This window comes from Dendrobates tinctorius, unplaced genomic scaffold (genome assembly GCF_039654945.1).
Source record: "Dendrobates tinctorius isolate UK_male_01 unplaced genomic scaffold, ASM3965494v1 ptg000145l, whole genome shotgun sequence".
In the NCBI taxonomy this organism is placed as follows: domain Eukaryota; kingdom Metazoa; phylum Chordata; class Amphibia; order Anura; family Dendrobatidae; genus Dendrobates; species Dendrobates tinctorius.
This window is the reverse complement of record NW_027361812.1, coordinates 2,536,434-2,555,868: the sequence shown is the minus strand read 5'-3', so window position 1 is coordinate 2,555,868 and position 19,435 is coordinate 2,536,434. Positions and strand designations below refer to the sequence as shown.

The 19,435-nt window shown below is 44.4% G+C and overlaps 1 protein-coding gene across 3 annotated transcripts in view; it reads right to left on the bottom strand.

The window, feature by feature from the left end:
- LIMA1 (LIM domain and actin binding 1) overlaps positions 1–14,095 on the bottom strand; it is a 47,692-nt gene extending 33,597 nt beyond the window's left edge. For all 3 annotated transcript variants that reach the window (XM_073546117.1, XM_073546118.1, XM_073546119.1), the window contains exons 1-2: positions 13,943–14,095; positions 7,609–7,734 (exon numbers count right to left, since the gene is read on the bottom strand). In XM_073546117.1, coding sequence (XP_073402218.1) covers positions 7,609–7,724 — 116 coding nt within the window. In that variant the 5' untranslated portion in view covers positions 7,725–7,734; positions 13,943–14,095. The remainder of the gene's footprint in view (positions 1–7,608; positions 7,735–13,942) is intronic.
- Positions 14,096–19,435: the final 5,340 nt, after the last annotated feature.

The following is a 19,435-nucleotide window of genomic DNA, read 5'->3' as shown; positions in this document are numbered from 1 at the left end:
CTGCCAGAAGGTGGTTACAATGTGGCTCTCTAGTAGAGTTCATCCTACTGACAGATTCCCCTAAACAGTCTATATGGGAATGTAGGTCATAGGAAGTTGACTACAATGACATCTGTGATTCAATGTCTTATTCCAGTGAATTTTTTTTTTAAAGTCCCAATAGATAAATTTAAATAGAAAAGGGAGTTACTGGCGGTATGACATAATGACAGCAGCTGTGCGATATCAGAGAAGCAGACTTTCAGCGATAACATTACAGCTGAGCTTTGTCTCCATACCAACATGTACAGCTGTAGCTCTGCTAAGGGTACGTGCACACGCTGCGGAATCCGCTGCGGATTAATCCGCACGGATTTTGCAAAAAACGCAGATAATCCGCAGGTCCAAAGACCTGCTGATTATCTGCGGTTTTGCCTGCGGTTTGGTCCTGCGGATTCACTATCTCCACAATGGTGGAGATAGGAACCCGCAGCGGTTTCCGCAGAAAGAATTGCATGTCAATTCTTTCTGCGGATTCAAAACCGCAGCAAATCCGCACGGATTTTTCCGCAGCATCGGCACAGCGGTTTTTAATTCCCATTCATTTGAATGGTACTGTACACCGCAGCTAAAACTGCTGCGGGTCCGCAGCGGCCAAAACCGCTGCGGAAACGCAGCGGAATCCGCAGTGTGTGCACGCAGCCTAATAGTGCAGGCAGATGAGTACTGCCCTCCCCAAACACTGGCTGCCTGGGAGATTGAAGTGGAAATGGTGTTAGTTGCAATAAGCACAGCTCTACAGCAGAGCTCCAGTGGTGTGTAATAAAGCTCAGCAACACTTATTGTAGTCACACACAGTTATGCAGCAAGATCATGAGAGCTGATTGTCAGTCATTACATGTCAAAAATCATAATTCCATTTACGCTCGGGAGGTAGACTCCCAGGGAGAAACATGTCCTGTCCATAGATCTTAAAGGGTTGTCCACTACCCCATGAAAAACAACACCTCCAGTGCCGGTACCAATCCAACTATGTCAGCACAGTGGCAATAAGGCTTGCGTGACATATCACTTGTGCCCCAGGACACAGTCAGCAGCTTTGTCACTCACTTGCTTTGGACAAAACAGAGATCCGGAGGAAGTGACAGCAGGAGTAACTCATTAGCTCAAACTAGAATCCGAAAGTAGAGAGTGAAGCGTCTGACTAGAACAGAGCACTAGAAAGATATGGGGGGGGGAATCTAGTGATTGAGAAGGGGTTGTCTGAGTAGTAAACAACCCCTTTAACATTAACATCCATGTTTTATTTTACACGCAAAATGCATAGAGCTGGGCGAACCTGAACAGTAAAGTTCAGAATTCGTACCGAACTATTGTTCAGGGCACGGACACTGAACACAGACTTCACCAGGAAGTCCGTGTTACTGTTCGGGTTTGGCCCCCCACACCGGGTGTTTGTCGCACTGCGTTTGTGAAATGCATGACAGTGAGACAAACGCCACTTTTGATCGGCAGTAAAATCATTACCACTGGTCAGACAGTCGCAGCTCCCACACTGTCAAATGGCAGCGCGCGTCCGCAGCTGTGATTGGAGGTAGAAAGCTTACCTCTAGCCACTGGCACAGGCTAATGGGACTAGTACTTCCCTCAGCGTACACCTGCTACTGCCAACAATGAGAGCCGGTAGCTTTATGATCCGGCGCTATAACTAAAAATGACTTCTAAGAAAGGGAGAAGAGAAACACACACACACACACACACACACACACACACACACACTGGATTCTCCTGTATTTTTGATAACCAGCCAGGCAAGACTGACAGCTGGGGGCTGCAACCCTCAGCTGTCAACATTAGCAATGCTGGTCCTCGAGAATAGAGGGATCCACATGCCAAATTTTTTTTTTTTTTTTTTTTAAATTTAAAAAGATGTGGCCCCCTTCCTCCCCATGTTTTGACAACCAACCTTGCTAAAGCAGACAGCGGGGGGCTGGTATTCTCAGGATGGTAAGGGACCACAGACATTGATATTGACTAGCGATAATGGAATAGCGCTGGATACGAGGTTATCCGAAAAGGTATCGTGCTTACTGAATAGCTGCAATTGGTAACCCAGATACCTGGAGAGCTTCCGATAGTTCAGCACCACAGCTGCATGTGATCATGTGCTTCGGCTGTTTCACTGTCAACACACGTATGGAGAGCCCATTTGTTTTCACTGTCAGACAGCCACGACACATGCAGCAGCGACACCGATCTGATTATCGGGAGCACTCCTGGTATCTGCGGTCCCGATGCAGTTATTCTGTAAGTGCTATACCCATTCGGATAACTTTAGGCAAGAGCTTATCCGATCATCCCCAATATTGACCTCCCCCCAGCCTAAAAATAGCAGGCCTCAGCTGCCCAGAAAAGGCACATCTATCAGATGCTCCAATTCTAGAGCTTTGTCCAGCTCTTACCACTTTCCCTGCAGTTGTGACAAGTGGGGATGATGTCATCTTTGTGTTGTCTGGTGACATGAAGCCCACGGATTAGTAATGGAGAGGCATCTATAAGACAACCAACTATTACCAATCCTATAGTTGTATTGTTAAAAAAAAAAACCAAAAAAAAAAAAAAAAAAAAAAAAAAAAAAAAAAACACCACCACCACACAACCCCATAGCAACAATAAAGTCTCACTTGAAATAAAGACACTTTTTTTGAAATGCTGTGAACTCACCCCTCACCAGAGGGGGGGGGGGGGGGGGGGGGGGGGGGTGTCACCGCAGTTCAGCCCAACTGGGAACGCAGTCTCAGTGACCGGAGGTGACCTCAATGAGCTTGCCCCTGCTCACTCATTCATCTGTGGTTCTCACCCTAGATGGTTGCATTTTGGCACCGTCCAGGTTGAAAACCATTAATCCCCAGACATGGATTACAGCGTGGGACTTTTTTTTAAATAAAAACTAAACAAAACTTTATTCTGGCTGTGTCTCTATTTACACTACAACTATAGGATTGCAAAGTATAGGAGAAGCTTTTAATTTTGCCAAACCAGAAAAAAAAAAAAAAAAAAAAAAAAAAAAAAAAAAAACACACACTCATTACACATGTACTATTTCTTTTTGGCCAACTTTTTTTTATGGCTTTGTGAAGGGGCCTAAAGGGTTTGTCTTAAGACTACTCCTTTCAAAATGCCACCCACAGGTGAGAACAGGATTTCCTCAAGGCCTGTGCGCAAAATGCTTTCCCTAAGGAAGTCAGGCAGTTGCATGGGAAACATAGTATTACATGTGTTCCAGTCACATGTAATACAAGAACATCTCAGAGTGCCTAGTATGAAGACTGCCCTTACAGAGCAGCGATCAGTTCTGGCTCATAGAGGAGCAGCAAACTGGCATTTCAAGTATGGTCTTCATGATAGGGTATATAAGGAAGTTAAACACCAGGAGCACCAAGTCACCAGATTAAGGTCTACCCTAAATTGCATCTTTGCCTGTCAGCAGCACCGTGCAATATAGTCTTGGCAATGGACCCTATAAATTAAGAAACCAAGTCTGAGTGTAAATGATATACTGTAAATCGGCTCAGTTTGGTGGATTATTGGCAGTACATCTCCTGATTATATGGGCCTATGTTCCTCTGACGATTTGTGTCACCCTAATAATCACACCCAAAGAATGAACATTTCTGGTAATAACCGGCCTATTTAGAGGGGCTGATGGCTTAGTGTTTACCGATTACTGGCTAGTCTAAATGGGACATTACTGAAACTTAATGTCCTATTACAATGCTCCATGAAAGTTTGTCTTTACCTCCCTTAAAGATATTTTGCACATTATAGAGTTCGCAATAAGTAACCATAGTGAGAAAATCAGAGAATAATTAACTTCTGTAATGTTAGGTTATAACCAGTATTAGCTAGACAAGTAAAACAGTAGTAGGGGTAGAATAAATATGCAGTGGGCAAGCAGCCACATAAACCATGGACACCTTACATGTGGCCAACACTGGAATGTCAAAGGTGATCATTTTACAGTGAGTGTTAAACACTTGGGTGACGGGTCAATGTGGAATCTCCTGTGTACTCGGAAACAGCGCCACATTTAGAAGTACTAATATGTTCCCTAGATGGCTACCACAGAATGGCAGACAAGGCTCACTAAAGCTTTACATTATCTGGTTCCTAAACCAATTCCTTTACCCTCCGGTAACATAACAAGTATCTGGCAATAGAAATAGGTGCAGCTTCCTACATACCGGGGAAGGGATCGTTGATTTCTCAAGAGGAACCTAATTTTCCCAAGGGTGTTTAAGGCAAGATACTACCTGCTTGTGCTAGAATAGGAGGACAAACTTTCCTTATCGGTAACAGAATCGCACATGCTATAAGCAGCACCTGTGCACAGATGTACTTCACGGTGCTGATATAGCGAATATTCTCCTGTGCGCAGACTGTAGCCTCTCACATAGGTCACAGGCCAAGCAGTGTATCACATCTCGTCGCTGCCGAGCAAGAAAGCCTCCCCTTCCCAAAGGAGTAAAGACTTTACTTACGACTGGAGCAAACGCCTTTGTTGGCACTAAATATGCGGCTTCCGCTACAGTGGCTTTCTGATTGCAGAAATTACACAGCCCAGGCGCCAACATTATTGGATAATCCACATCCTCACATGCAAACTAAAAGTCATGGAGCAATGGGACAAAACGTATTGTCTATTCAGATGCTGCGGTCAAATGCTCATGAAAGGGCAACTATCATTTCTAAAGATTTGTTGTGCCGTATTGTGCAGAACTTTAGGGTATGTGCACACGTTCAGGAATTGGTAGTGCTTTGGACTCAGCACATGTCTGCTGCATCCAGAGTGCTGCCGCCTATAGAACGTAGGTGATTCCGCATGTGTTTGTTGAACCGTGACGATTCACCGCGTCCAACACATTGTATGGGTGAAACCTATCTTGTGGAGGCTCGCATCTCCGCAAGATAAATAGACATGCTGTGATCTGAAAAGACACCGCATGTGCCGTCTCCACAGGTGTGCCGCAGGCGACTGTGCACGCATAGTGGACATGGGATTTCTTGAAATCCCATCCACTATGCTGTAACATTTGGAGGCACCGCAAGTACGCAGCGTCCAATCCGCAGCGTTTACTATCGTGTGCACCTACCCTAAAAGGCAGGTGTGTAAAATACTGCAAGGTAAGAATGTTTATTAAATAGAAGTGTTCGTTTATTTTTATCAATTAAAAACACTAAGTGAATGAATCCGAGAAATCCATATTTGTTGTGACTGCCCATTATGTTCCAAAGCAACATCAAGTCTTCCAAGCAGTTTTTAAAGGAAAACAGCCAGGACGTCGCTCCAAATATCTTGGGAGAAAAGAGCACAAATCTTCTGTGAAGTTAGACTTGTGCAAATCCTTCTATAAACTTAATGTAATCCAAGATAGACTTGGTTTAGAGATCAGGACTCTGTAGGGGCCATATCACCACACCCTGAACACCTAGTTCTTTACACTGAAGGTAGTTCTTACATCGAATGCATGTTTGGGGTCGTTGTCCTGTTGCACAATTAATTTGGAGCCAGACTTCTCCCTGAAGGTAATGTATAATGGACAAGTATCTGCCTGTATTTTCCAGCACTGAAGATATCAAGAAATGGGCAACATTGAGGACTGTCGACATCGGCTGGTCAAAAAAGTTTAGTGCACAAGATGAAAGACATCATCCCTACATCTTCTCAAATATATGAAGTAATGCAAAGTGCGACATTCCACATCTTGTCTTCAGGTTTTCAATAAAATGGCATAGCCAGCACATGTGCAGTTAGAGCTCGGAGGAGAGATCTTGCGCATGCGCAGACTCCGGTTACATTTTATTGAAAAACCGAAACCAGATGTGGAAACTCACTGCGCATGTACCACCTACCCAATTATGGCGGTGGTAAAAATTTTGAAAACTGAGGCAGGTCACTGAATAAACAGTAACTTGTAGAAAGAAACACAGAAGGCAGGTGGAGGGGCCAGAGAAGACAACGCTCCCAGGCCCACCCCGATTCACAGATTATGTCATCAGAAAAACAAAACATTAAAAAACGAGCCACTGACCAGATTACTGCAAATGGTATTAATCAGTGTAGTGGGGCCATTATGGCCATACCTTTATAGTGATAAATCCTGCTGACAGGTTCACTTTAAGAACTATATTTAGCATAAAGGAGAACATGGGCAGCATAAAGGAGAACATGGGCAGCATGGTGGCTCAGTGGTTAGCAATATAGCCTTGCAGCGCTGTACTGGGTTCAAATCCAACCAAGGTGTTTGTGTGTTATCCCAGTGTTTGTGTGGGTTTCCTCCGACACTCTAAAGACATACTGATAGGGAATGTAGATTGTGATCCCCATTGGGCACAGTGACGATATCTGTAAAGTGCTGCGGAATATGATAACACTATACAAGCAAAGCATATTAAATAAGCTCAAGAAGGAGTTCTGATCTCATTATAGTCTGTGTGGAGTTAAATGCAGAAAATGATTTGCACAAACATTAATAGATCTGTGGTTAGTTCTCCAAGATGTTTGAAACCTCTCTGCAGAATTCCTTCAAAAAACTGTGTGCAAGTGTACCTGGAAGTATTGATGCAGTTTTGAAGGCAAATTGGTGGTCACACCAAACAAATATCGATTTGACTCAGATTTCTCTGTAGTTCACTTTATTTTTAACAATTAGCCAAATACAAACCATTAAGATCAAGTATTCTTACCACACATGGTTAAAACTTCCACAGTGAAGCATGTTATAGTCTACAAAATGCTGCTGGTTGGGGTGGGGATAAGTCAAAACCCACCACCCATTGCCCAAAATTCCACTGACGTAGACAGCTTCTGAATGAATGGTGTATGGACTCAATATTGTTAGCCCTTTTAGATCCAGGCCATTAAACAACGACAAACAGCTACTTGCAAGCAGATCTGCACTGGATTTTACAGTCCCATAATGTTTTATGTGCACAGAACAATTGATAAAGTTTCTGGGCTTAGAACAAATGTACCAGTGGGTGCACCAAATGTACCAATGGGTGCACATCTCATTTACACAGGGGGTACGGACGAAAAAAGGGAAATATTGCTAGACAAATTCGGACGCTCGGTGACTGCTCTCCACCGCTACAGAGACACAGTGCGCCAGGTAGCATAGGTCTACACTGCACAGATGATACACAAGCGTCATATGTAAAAAGGATGACGTGGCATTCAGGTTTTAAAAATAAAAGCTGTACGAGGGAAGAGGATCGGGGCTCCAAATCACGACAAAAGTGGAGAAATAACAGCAAGCCCTGTAGATTTCCCTAGGCTGTACATAACAGAAGCAGCCATTTAATTAACTTTATTATTATTCATGAGGATTCAGCCTTTCCATTCAATGTGAACAAGCAGAAAGTGTTTGACAGTTCAGAAAGGTCAGTGGTTCACAATAAATCAAATAAAGGGAACATTGGCGATTCCATAGAAAGCTCCCCTCTGTAGCTTCAGTACGTGCAGCACAGTAGCTGAAAACGTGAACTTCCTTCACTAAGCTGCTCATATAAAATTCTACAAACTGGAAAAAAAAAAAAAAAAGATGTAGATCAAGTAGTAAAACTTACTTTGAGAAGCGCTCCATTATAGCAGCATTCTTCGGCTTGACAAGAGACAGCTCTCTCGCTGTGACTCGGAGGGACTGGGAGGCCCACTGACCCCTTTTAAACCCAGAAGTGTCCATGTTAAGAAACCTAGGGTCAAATAAAGATTATTATTAATCTTGCAGAACAAGTCAAAGTAACACAGCAGAAATTAGTGCTGACTGCGATTTCTGCAAGTTATTTATTTATAGATGATGCGAGGCACCTGGAACAGTCTTGCACAATGGGCCGGCAGCCCTGGCGGGTGAGGACACAGACGCTCGCAAACTCATTTCTAGCAGAAAATTAACATACCAGGTTTACATATCAAAAGCCTATAGGCACAGCCTTTACAAGGTCCTTGTTTAAACCATACTTCAACTGGATCAGTAAACAAGTTTAGGTCACAAGAGTACCCCCCCATCCCAAAACAAAAACAGCCCAAACTTCTGCCATCCATTACAATGTTAAGCATGGACTCAGAAATGTCTACACGATTCGATGAAAATCAGACATGAGACCAGCTCCATAGACTTTAATGGGTATGCTTTCAGTGAGAAAGATGGGATAGGGCAAGAACGCGATTCACGGACATCTCAGCGAGGCCTTACTGTGCAAACTGGAGCCTCAGCGCCTACAGCCACCAAAAATCACATTGCAGGTCTTATGCGGTCAGTTGAGGGGTGCTGACCTGCTGCCAGCCGGTGACAGCTCCTTCTGACTGCCACATCCGGAAAGTGCAGCCAGTGGTCCTTAAATTTAAGGGTATGTGCACCTGATCAGTAAACGCTGCGGGTTTGGCGCCATGTACTTGTGCAGCTTCCAGATGTTACAGCATAGTGGATGGGATTCACCTGTCAAAACAGGTATAATGCTGCAGCTTGTCTAAATAATGATTAGCTGTGTCATCACTTATGCCAGAAGTCTTCCTCCAGTTAGCGACTGGATTAAGATTTCTGCATGGTGCAGGGGAAGGGGAGGCATACGACACTCGCCAAATGCTCCTGACTCACTAAGAAGCTATTTATGAATCAGGAGCATGTGACTGACACCACCTCAAAACTAGTGAGAAAAATCACCAGTCTTGATGAATTAGGGTCAGCAAATTTACTCAATTTCTCTACGCTTTTCCCTTTTGTGCAAGGGAAAAGTGATCCATATCTTACATGCACAAAAACCCAAGCCGTCCAGAAAGTGACGCATTCTCTCACGCTCACCTCTTAATTACTTGTATAAAGGTTATCAGGAGAAATCACAAGTAAATGGTGGCTCCTTTGGGAGATTATCGATATGGATAAAAGATCCTGAGACTGCAGCAGTTAGTAAAAGGGGCATTGTGTGTTTAATTTGGAGAAGACACTAGTTATATTTAAAAAAAAAAAAAAAAAGCCAATTTTTTGTTCTCATACGATACAGGCCGCTATAAATTTTACGTCAAGGGCACCACACTGACATAAGAAAACTCAAATACCTTTCAAATTGGGGGGGGGGGGGGGGGGCGGACAAAAAACCCCACAGTCATCAAGAATACACACCATTTTCATATGCTATTTGGCCTTGTTGCCACCGACAGATGCCCGGAGACTGACGTGCACCGTGTCCTTCAAGACCGTGTCTGTGCAAGAGAAGTTTCACCAACAGAATGTAATGGGCACGGTTCAGTGAACAGATAAACACAGGTAATTCTAACAGCCGGCAGCGCTTCCCATGCAACCAACATGTGCCGAGTCCAAAGCGCTGCTACTTCCAGATCGTGGGCACCAGGCCTTATGGTTCTCTCCAGTGTAAGTGACCAGCAATGGTCGGTCTGATGCCCTTAACAGTACCAAAAGTCTCAATGAATTTCTGAAGTCACCATGGATCAGTAATAAAGACACATGATGAAAGCATCATAAAAACATATGCAGAGATTTGGAAAAGGACACTAAGATTTACAGGAGGCAGCACTTTAGCAGTGTTTGGACAGATGTATTGGAAAACGGGTCCGTAACCTCTGAATAATGTGGCTATGTCTGGATGCAGGACGTATCTTTATATTGCATGCAATATTTTGGTTAGAAAAGAGGGGGGGGGGAAAAAAAAAAAAAAAAAAAAAAAAAAAGCCAACAAGTCTGAAACGTGCACAAGTCCAAATAGCGCTCCCCCCCCCAAAAAAAAAAAAAAAAAAAAAAGAAAGCGAAGCATCAGTCCATGAGGAAAATTGGCCATGTGGAGCTACCATGGTGCATATGGTCAGATTGGGCTTGTATGAACCGGCCTAACTTTACAGAGCACAATTTTCCCTGAAGGATGTTATGTGATGTTATGTGCAATGGAGGGGCTGGGGTTACCAGAGTTTTCAACGAGGATGTTGGGAATTTAAGGACTGAAATGTTAAATGACAAGATGCCCAATTCTCCATTTTATTTATTAGCCATAGATCAGATACCCGACGTCCAGCTTCACAGGCATCACCACAGACCTGTCCACCCACTACATACAGGCACACATTATCCAGATATCACTCATAATAAGACCTCATTTTTCCTCTAATCAATCCCAAGCCTCAGACACACCCTCAACTCCCATAAAACAAACTTGCTCTAGAAAACGTATGATTAGCCATGAGTAATACAAGTATCACTTTCTGTAGCAGACGTCGGGACAGGAGACAGATGCCCCGGTCACAAGTACAAACGACCCAAATACATGAAGAAGCCATTACCGGAGCGGGTGAAATATAACCTGCAGTGTTAAAAACCAGACAAACGTGTCACCGCCCGGTGACCACAATGAGCATTATGTGGGATCGCTGCCCTCATTCCTGCACGATTTGTCATCAGTGTACCAGCATGCCGTTCACTCCATCGTGTAGAGCTGCACAGACTAGGAAGGTTTCCTCCTATAGCAGGAAAGGCCACCAGAAATAAAATCAGATAAATGGCCTTAACCTCTCAAGAAAGCAACCTGAATAAACTAACATTTTCCATGTTAGGGATCCTGAGAAGACACAGGATCCAGTAGGCGGGGGAGCACAGAGGAACGCTGCATTAGAAAGGAGCTTCTTTATATACAAAATAAAAAAGGAACTAAAAATGGAAGAGGGATATAGGAGATCACCATATAACGTCTGATCCAGCTGCATCAATACGAATAAAAAGGAGCAGCACAAACAAAAAGGACAATTCATAAAAGGATTGGGAAATTCCCAACGTATCACAAATTAGTCATTATTTCGAGTGATAAGCCGTAAGTGACGCTGTAGGCAGAGCTGACGTGATAGTTGCCAGGAGCAGCCTTATGCCTCACTCAGGACGGCCATTTTTTTTTTTTTTTCACAGATTTGAATATAATATATGTCTATGGGACTATTCACATGTCCCAGTCACTTTTTTTTATGGACATATCAGCTTTTAAGACAAGTCACGGATCAAAATCAGCCACACAAGTGTAGAGTCAGTGCAAGTGACGGACAGCACACGGAGGGCATCAGTGTACAGTCCATAGAAAAGTCACTAGTGAAAGCCTGATGCAAAATATCAGTGACCGGTCTGTGGTTTTAACATGAGAAAAATCAGACATCTGAATGAGGCCCTTCGCTTTGTCGGCACCATTATAGTCTATGGCCCTGTCGGCATACATGTCCAATTAAACGGAGGAGGTTGGATGTATGCCCCAACGGCACCATTATAGTCTATGGCCCTGTCAGTGCATGCATCCAAATCCCATTATGCGGGGGAGGTTCAGATGCAAGCCCCGATGGGACCCCCCAAACGTGAAGATAAGCGGGATGTGAAAGCACCCCAAGCCAGACCAACTTTCACTCTGAGACATCGTATAGAGCCGGATACACATTGCGGTAAACAGATCTGTACAAGCTCCAATTCGTTATAATATGGTGGTGACCACTGAGGCCTATAGGACCATACCACTTCCAGTAGCAATGTATAGCTATAATTTCATAATGAGGCATGTTTCAAATTAGTAAGGCTGTCAATTATAAAAAATAAATACATAGGATGTGTTATGGAATTACGGAGGTGGTGGATACCTCCAATCCAGTGCTGACACAAGGCGGCGTTTCCTGTGTGGGCACATCAGGGCTGTGTGTGCGGAGCGCCGGCTGACTGCCACATTTCATCAGATTGCTCAACACCCTTCCGTCACAGCTGATGGATAGACAAACAAGAGGGCTGGCTCAGCTATGGAGGGAGCCCCCTTCACTCATGAATCTGGTCACGTCTGCACAGGATAAGCTGTCCGGAGCCAAGGATACGACCAAAAGAGGAGTTGTTGCGAGTCAGTGGTATCAGTCTCTAGAGAAGGGGTGCACAACCTGCACCCCAGGGGCCACGTGACCATCAACGCCTTTCTGTGAGGCCCTCAACTAGCTGGTTGCAGACATGCCGATATTGTCGGTGGCCGCTCATATACATTTTCCACGTTGAGGAGTAGGAGTGTCAGGTAGCACCGTAGGAATGGGAAGCGTTAATGGAGCACTGTGTGGCCATGCCATCATCTAGGTAAGGAGCAGAGGAAGTAACGAAGCGGCCGGGCAAGAGAGCAGCCATAATCATTGTAGATCATGGGAGAAGGGAAGTACTCAACTGATTTGGGTCACAAACTGCAAAGACAAAAGGCTAATCTGTGGTCAGTTCCTTTTTTTGTGATAGAAGAGGAGCTCTATCCTCCTGATCGATGCGATTCCTGAAATTGCAATCAGCACCCATTAGAAATCTACATTGTGATGTTTCATTGTGGCCCATGAGGTTGGTTCAACCTGACCTGGTCCATAATAGGTTGTACAACCCCACTTTATAGGAGTTACTACAGTTACCAACATAAGGGCTCATGGAGACCACAAGACACGGACTGGCAGTGGGAGTCCCGACCAGAGTGTGACAGCATCGTAGAAATATATGAAGCTGGATCAGGGGGGGGGGGGCCCCCCCCCATGAGGAGCAGTGAAACAAGTATTGAGAAATTCTGAGATGTTCGTTGCCAAAAGCAGAATAACCCTATCCAGGGGGTTAGTGTAAATGGAAGATCTCGGTGGGAATAAGCTTTTAGGGTTCTCCCACTTATGATTAGAACAGGTTGAAGAATAGCTTGTACCGTTGTATCACACAAGTGAAGGGTCAGTCAAGGAAACGCCCAGGGCACGTGCACACAGAGGTTTTTGAAGCATTCAAAAAAAAAAAAAAAAAAAAAGTTTTTCTTCTGTCAAGGAGTAACCACTCTGGGAAGCGATTTTTTGTTTTTAAAGTGGGGAACGGAAGGTAGTATTTTTAAGAAGTTTCTCTTCCCCTGAAATGGTCTTCAAGGGGGAACAAAAAAATAAATAAAAATCTCCTTGTGTGAACAGCAAAATAGATGATTCACGTAAATAGGAAGAGGTTTTCAGGAAGATTTTGAGAAGGATCCATGGCAAAGGGTAAAATAAAAGAAAAACCTGTGCGCAGACAAAAAAAAACAAGAAAAAAAAAAAGTAAATTGTAATTTATGGAAATACAAAGAATACAAGTGCCTGGCTCAGACCTGTGATGTTACAGCCATTATCAGAAGACTCCTGGAGACAGCAGATCCTGGTGATCGGGAGACAGGTGCGGCAGGACAGCGGCTCTCAGGTTACCGCCATCCCACCTGCTAGGATTACGCGGTACGCCGCAGGTCACACCGTGCACTGATCGGCCCTCCTGTCCAAGGCAACGTAAGCCATTAGGGAATGGTGCATTTTCACCCGGTGATCCACAAGTGGATGTTGGGGGGGGGGGGATTAGTACCCCCAGACATCAGTCTATGTGAACAGCTGCACACCTAGGGGTAAACCGCACACCATGGCGGCCATTTATAGACTTACAGTAATGAGAAGCACCATCAGGATGGACTATGTCACCCACATGAGGCCGATGGATGTGAGAGGTGCCAGGAGCCGCCATCACACCTCCCGAGCCCGCTCACCTGGGGACAGGTACAGAAACTGTCCTCTAGTCCCAGAAAGTCAGCTTATGAGGGTCCAGGAAGAAAGTCCCCCCCATCCAAAAAGAGATTACACCATACCGCACACCTGGACTAGAAAAAGGGAGAGCGAGTGCAGATGTCGGCCATTGTCCAGGCGCTTACAGACAGATAAGGCTCAGGTCACATGCAGCGGTTATTCCACACGTACTTGTGCAATAAAAAGGTACAGACTGAGGACTGGCCACTGGCAGGACTACAAGTCCCACAACTCCCAGTCAGGAAAGGGGACGGAAAATAGGTGGAAAGTTACCAGGCAGCCACCTTTCCCCGGTAACACCAGCTCCTATGTGCGGAATGACAGTATGAGGCAGCCACTCACCTCACACAGCCCGGCTCCCAGCACTCTTCCTCTGCCCCGTAGATGTGTAGTCCACGTACAGGCTGTGAGCTCTTGCACCGAGATCCCCCGCACCTGCTCCGGCCCCGCACAACTCAGCACCTGCACCGGCCGCCTACACTGCGACGTCACCGGCGCCAGCGCCTCATATACGGCCGGAGAGACACAGCGCCGCCTACAGGAGATCAGCGGGACTGTAGAGGATTCGGCGGGCAAGGCAGGAGCAGGGAGCGTCCCATAGTGACACCGCGCCAAAGGGATCCCCGGTATGGAAGTTACGACCGTTCCACTCAGCTCGGTGGTTCTGACCCCAGGGTCTCTTAAAGAGATCATTGGTATAGAATTTAGGGCAAGGCCGGGGTCACACTGGCGAGGAATACGGCCGAGTGAGAGGCGCTAAAAGCACGCATGAGACACGGACCAATGATTCTCTATGGGGTCCCTCGCACCAGCCGTATATTTCTCATCCGTATTCTGCGGTCCGTGCCGATCGCAGCATGCTGCCGTAGTACGCCAATGCAAGTCTATGGGTGCGCAAAAAATACGGATTACACACGGACCACACATGTGACTTGCGAGAAATACGCACCCGGTGTCTTTTAGAAAATCCGGCAAATCAGTGCACTATACAGTAATCTCACACTGACAGGTTTAATAAAGAAAGAATAGATATATACACATAGAATACATATATATATATGCATTCTATGTGTCTATATCTACCGTGTTTCCCCGAATATAAGACAGTGTCTTACATTCTTTTGACCCCCAAAAGTCCCACTATGTCTTACTTTCGGGGTATGTCTTATATTAGAAAAAAAAAAATGACGATTTTTGTTTTAACCAAAAAATAACATTTATTAACAAGCTGAACAGTGTGGTGTTCACCACAAAACAGTTTTATTAAACCAAGTGCCCAAGAAATTGCCAAGAATGTCTTGTTACAACCGTATCATGACGGTATTTCCATGTATAACATGTAAAACATTTAAAACAATGAAAAACGGTAACAATGAACAGTCTGAATAAGTTATACTGGAAGATAAAACAAGATTTATTCGATGACAACCATGTCATCATCTTCAGGAACATCATCGTAAACACAGCCTGCCGTTGTACAGTATCCCACAGCCTGCCATTGTACAGTATCCCACAGCCTGCCATTGTACAGTATCCCACAGCCTGCCATTACGGTATGGTACAGTATCCCACAGCCATTGCTTACTGGATGGCGATTCCTCTGTGGTGCGGGACAGGGCAGGACAGGCTTCTTCTTCCTCGTGCAGGGGGACACTGGCCAATGAGCGGTGACGTCAGGGCGGCGGCCGGCGGGCGGGCTCACAGAAGCCGCTGGGCCAATCAGAGAGGCCCTGACTTCTGCCCGGGGGACACAGGGGACACAGGCACCGGTACCGGTATGTTAAACCTAATGCATTATACCGGTACCGCACAACGTCTTACTTTCGGGGCACCGCTGATCCGCTATGTCTTATAAACGGGGGATGTCTTACATTAGGCATCCCCCATTATTCCCCTAGTACGTCTTACATTCGGGGGTGTCTTATATTCGGGGAAAGACGGTATTCTTTGCTTTCTGTTAGAAACCCTGTCATAGGGCTCCATTATCTGTCCATTTTGCACGCCTGCGAGAAAATCTCGCCATACGGATTACATACGGATTCTTAAATGCGCAAAATACGCGACCACACCTTGCTTACGGATGACATACGGAGCACTACTTAGGGGCCATTCATCCGTATTACGCATGTAAAATACTGACCGTATTTTGCGTCGGTTATCATAGAATCATAGAATCGTAGAGTTGGAAGGGACCTCCTGGGTCATCTGGTCCAACCCCCTGCTCAAAGCAGGATTCGCTAAATCATCCCAGTCAGATGTCTGTCCAGCCTCTGTTTGAAGACTTCCATTGAAGGAGAACTCACCACTTCTCGTGGCAGCCTGTTCCACTCATTGATCACTCTAACTGTCAAAAAGTTTTTTCTAATATCTAATCTGTGTCTCCTCCCATTCAGTTTCATCCCATTGCTTCTAGTCTTTCCTTGTGCAAATGAGAATAAAGTTGATCCTTCTACAATGTGACAACCCTTTAGATATTTGTAGACAGCTATTAAGTCTCCTCTCAGTCTTCTCTTTTGCAAACTAAACATTCCCAAATCCTGCAACCTTTCCTCATAAGACAGGGTTTGCAGACCGGTCACCATTCTGGTCGCTCTTTTCTGAACTTGCTCCAGTTTGTTGATGTCTTTTTTAAAATGTGGTGCCCAAAACTGGACACAATATTCCAGATGAGGTCTGACCAAAGAGGAGTAGAGGGAAATAATGACTTCACGTGATCTAGACTGTATGCTTCTGTTAATACATCCTAGAATTGCATTTGCCTTTTTTGCTGCTGCATCACACTGTTGACTCATATTCAGTCTGTGATCTATTAGTATACCCAAGTCTTTTTCACATGTGCTGTTGCTTAGGCCTATTCCTCCCATTCTATATATGCTTTTTTCATTTTTATTGCCCAGATGTAGTACTTTGCATTTCTCCCTGTTAAAAACCATTCTGTTAGTTGCTGCCCACTTCTCCAGTTTATTTAAATCTTTTTGAATCCTCTCTCTCTCTTCTCTAGTATTAGCTATCCCACCTAGCTTTGTGTCATCAGCAAATTTAATCAGTTTACCCTCAATTCCTTCATCTAATTCGTTGATAAAGATGTTGAACAATACAGGGCCCAGGACAGAGCCCTGTGGTACCCCACTTGAGACATTCTTCCAACTGGATGTGCAGCCATTTACGACCACTCTTTGGGTCCGATCACTAAGCCAGTTTTGAATCCACCTAACAGTTGCCTTGTCCATTCCATACTTAGTCATTTTTTCAATAAGGATTGTATGAGAGACTTTGTCAAATGCTTTGCTGAAGTCAAGATATACTATATCTACAGCATTTCCTTGATCCACCCAATCAGTGATACCGTCATAGAAGGAAATTAAGTTAGTCTGACATGACTTATTAGTTACAAACCCATGCTGACTCTGTTTGATCACTTCATTCTTATCCAGGTATTGACATACATGTTGTTTAATAATTTGTTCAAAGATCTTTCCTGGTATAGAAGTCAGACTCACCGGCCTATAGTTGCCTGGGTCCACCTTCTTCCCCTTTTTGAAGATAGGAACAACATTTGCTCTTCTCCAGTCTTCTGGCACTTCTCCCGTTCTCCAAGAATTTTCAAAGATTATGGAGAGGGGTTCAAAAATTTCTTCTGCTATCTCCTTCAGTACTCTGGGGTGTAATTCATCTGGACCTGGAGACTTGAATTCATTTAGGTTAGCTAAGTGTTTCCTCACTATCTTTCTGTTTATAGATATCCTGGATTCTTCTATTCCCTTAATAGGACAGTGAATAACAGTTGGTGTTACATTTCCTTTCTGAGAGAAAACAGATGCAAAATAGGAATTTAAAAGTTCAGCCTTCTCAACATCCTGTCTTACCATGTCATCATTTTCATCCTGTAAAAATCCTATAGCATCTTTGACTTTTCTTTTACTTTTGACATATCCCCAAAATCCTTTATTATTGCTTTTGACATCTCTTGCAAGCCTCAATTCATTTTCAGCTTTAATAATCTGATTTGTGCCCTGCAGGTTCTGCAGACAGCATTATATTCTTCTTTAGATATGCCTCCCTCTTTCCATTTTATAAACATTTCTTTCTTCCTTTTTAGCATGTGCTTAAGTTCTGTGTTCACCCATCCTGGTTTCCTTAAATGCTTCCTATTCTTCCCTCTTTTCGGAATTGTTAACAACTGTGCTTTGAGAATTTCATTTTTCAAGATTTCCCATCCTTCCTGGACATTTTTGTCTTTAAGGATATCCAGCCATTGGATCCCTCCAATTATCTTTCTGAATCCCTTAAAATCTGCCTTTCTGAAATCTAACCTTGACGTCTGAGTCTTCACAGGTCTTCTGCCTCTAGTTATCCAAAATTCTAAAATAGCATGGTCGCTACCTCCTAGGGTTCCAGCCACTTTTACCTCCTCAACCATTTCCTCCCTGTTTATAAGGATTAGATCCAAGGTAGCAGTTCCCCTTGTTTTCTCCCCTACCTTTTGGAAGATAAAGTTGTCAGCAAGAGAGGATAAGAATTTCCTTGACCTGTTAGTTTTGCCTGAGAGCGATTCCCAATGAATGTCTGGATAGTTGAAATCTCCCATGACAACTATGTCATATTTTTTGGAGAACTTGGCCATTTGATGCATAAAGAGTTCATCCATATCTTCAGCTTGCACAGGTGGCCTGTAGTAAATGCCTACAATGGTGTCCTTTCCATTGTTCTGTCCTTGTATTCTTACCCAAACAGTTTCCACAGAACTCCCAGTCTCTGAAGCTTCAATCTCTGTGCAGATATACGCGTTTCTAACATACAATGCGACACCCCCTCCTCGTTTATCAAGTCTGTTTCTTGCAAATAAGTTGTATCCTTCTAGTCTTGTATTCCAATCATGTGCATTGTCCCACCAAGTTTCAGTGATTCCAATGACATCATATTTCTTTTCCTGTTAGTAGTTCCAATTCTCCTTGTTTGTTGCCCATGCTTTGTGCATTAGTGTAGAAACATTTTAGTTTGTGATTGGTTTCTCTTTCTCCAATATTTTTATTAATTAGATTCTTTCGTCTTTGTTCTTCCTTTCCACTTCTAATAGCAGAGTTCTCAATAGCATTTGTCAGGTGTATGGCTTTTTCTGGTCTTTTGCTTCCCTTCCCATGTTGTTCTAGTTTAAAGCTCTCCTTACAAGTGTAGCAAGGCGACTTCCAAATACATGCTTTCCAGTCTTCGTAAGGTGCACCCCATCTCTAGCAAGTAGTCCATCGTATAAGTAGTTCACTCCGTGATCCAGAAATCCAAATCGTTGCTGACGGCACCATCGACGTAGCCAGTTGTTCACCTGCAGAATCTTATTCCACCTCCTTGTTCCATGGCCATCCACTGGGAGGATGGAAGAGAAGACCACCTGCGCTCCCAGTTCTTTCACTTTCTTGCCTAAGTCTTCAAAGTCTCTGCAGATGGTTTCCAGGTCGTTTCTTGCGGTGTTAGTGTGACCCCGGCCCAAATCCACTCTGCGCTTTGATACTGACCCCAGGCTCTCTTAAAGGGATTATTGGTATGGAAGTCAGGGAAAATCCCTCAGCGCTCTGGTTCTGACGCTAGACCTCTCTTAAAGGGATCCCGATATGGAAGTTAGGACCGTTCCACTAAGTGCTCTGGTTTTTGTGCGGTACAAAATATGCAGCATGTCACTTCTTTTGTGCAGTTTTCCACCTGCTCCATTCTCCAAATCCGCAGGGGGGAAAACCGCACAAAAACAGGAAGAAATCCGCAGGAAAAATGCAGGTCATTTGACCTGCGGATTTCTTCAAATCTGCGTGGAAAAATCCGCAGGAGGAAAATCCACGTGTGCAC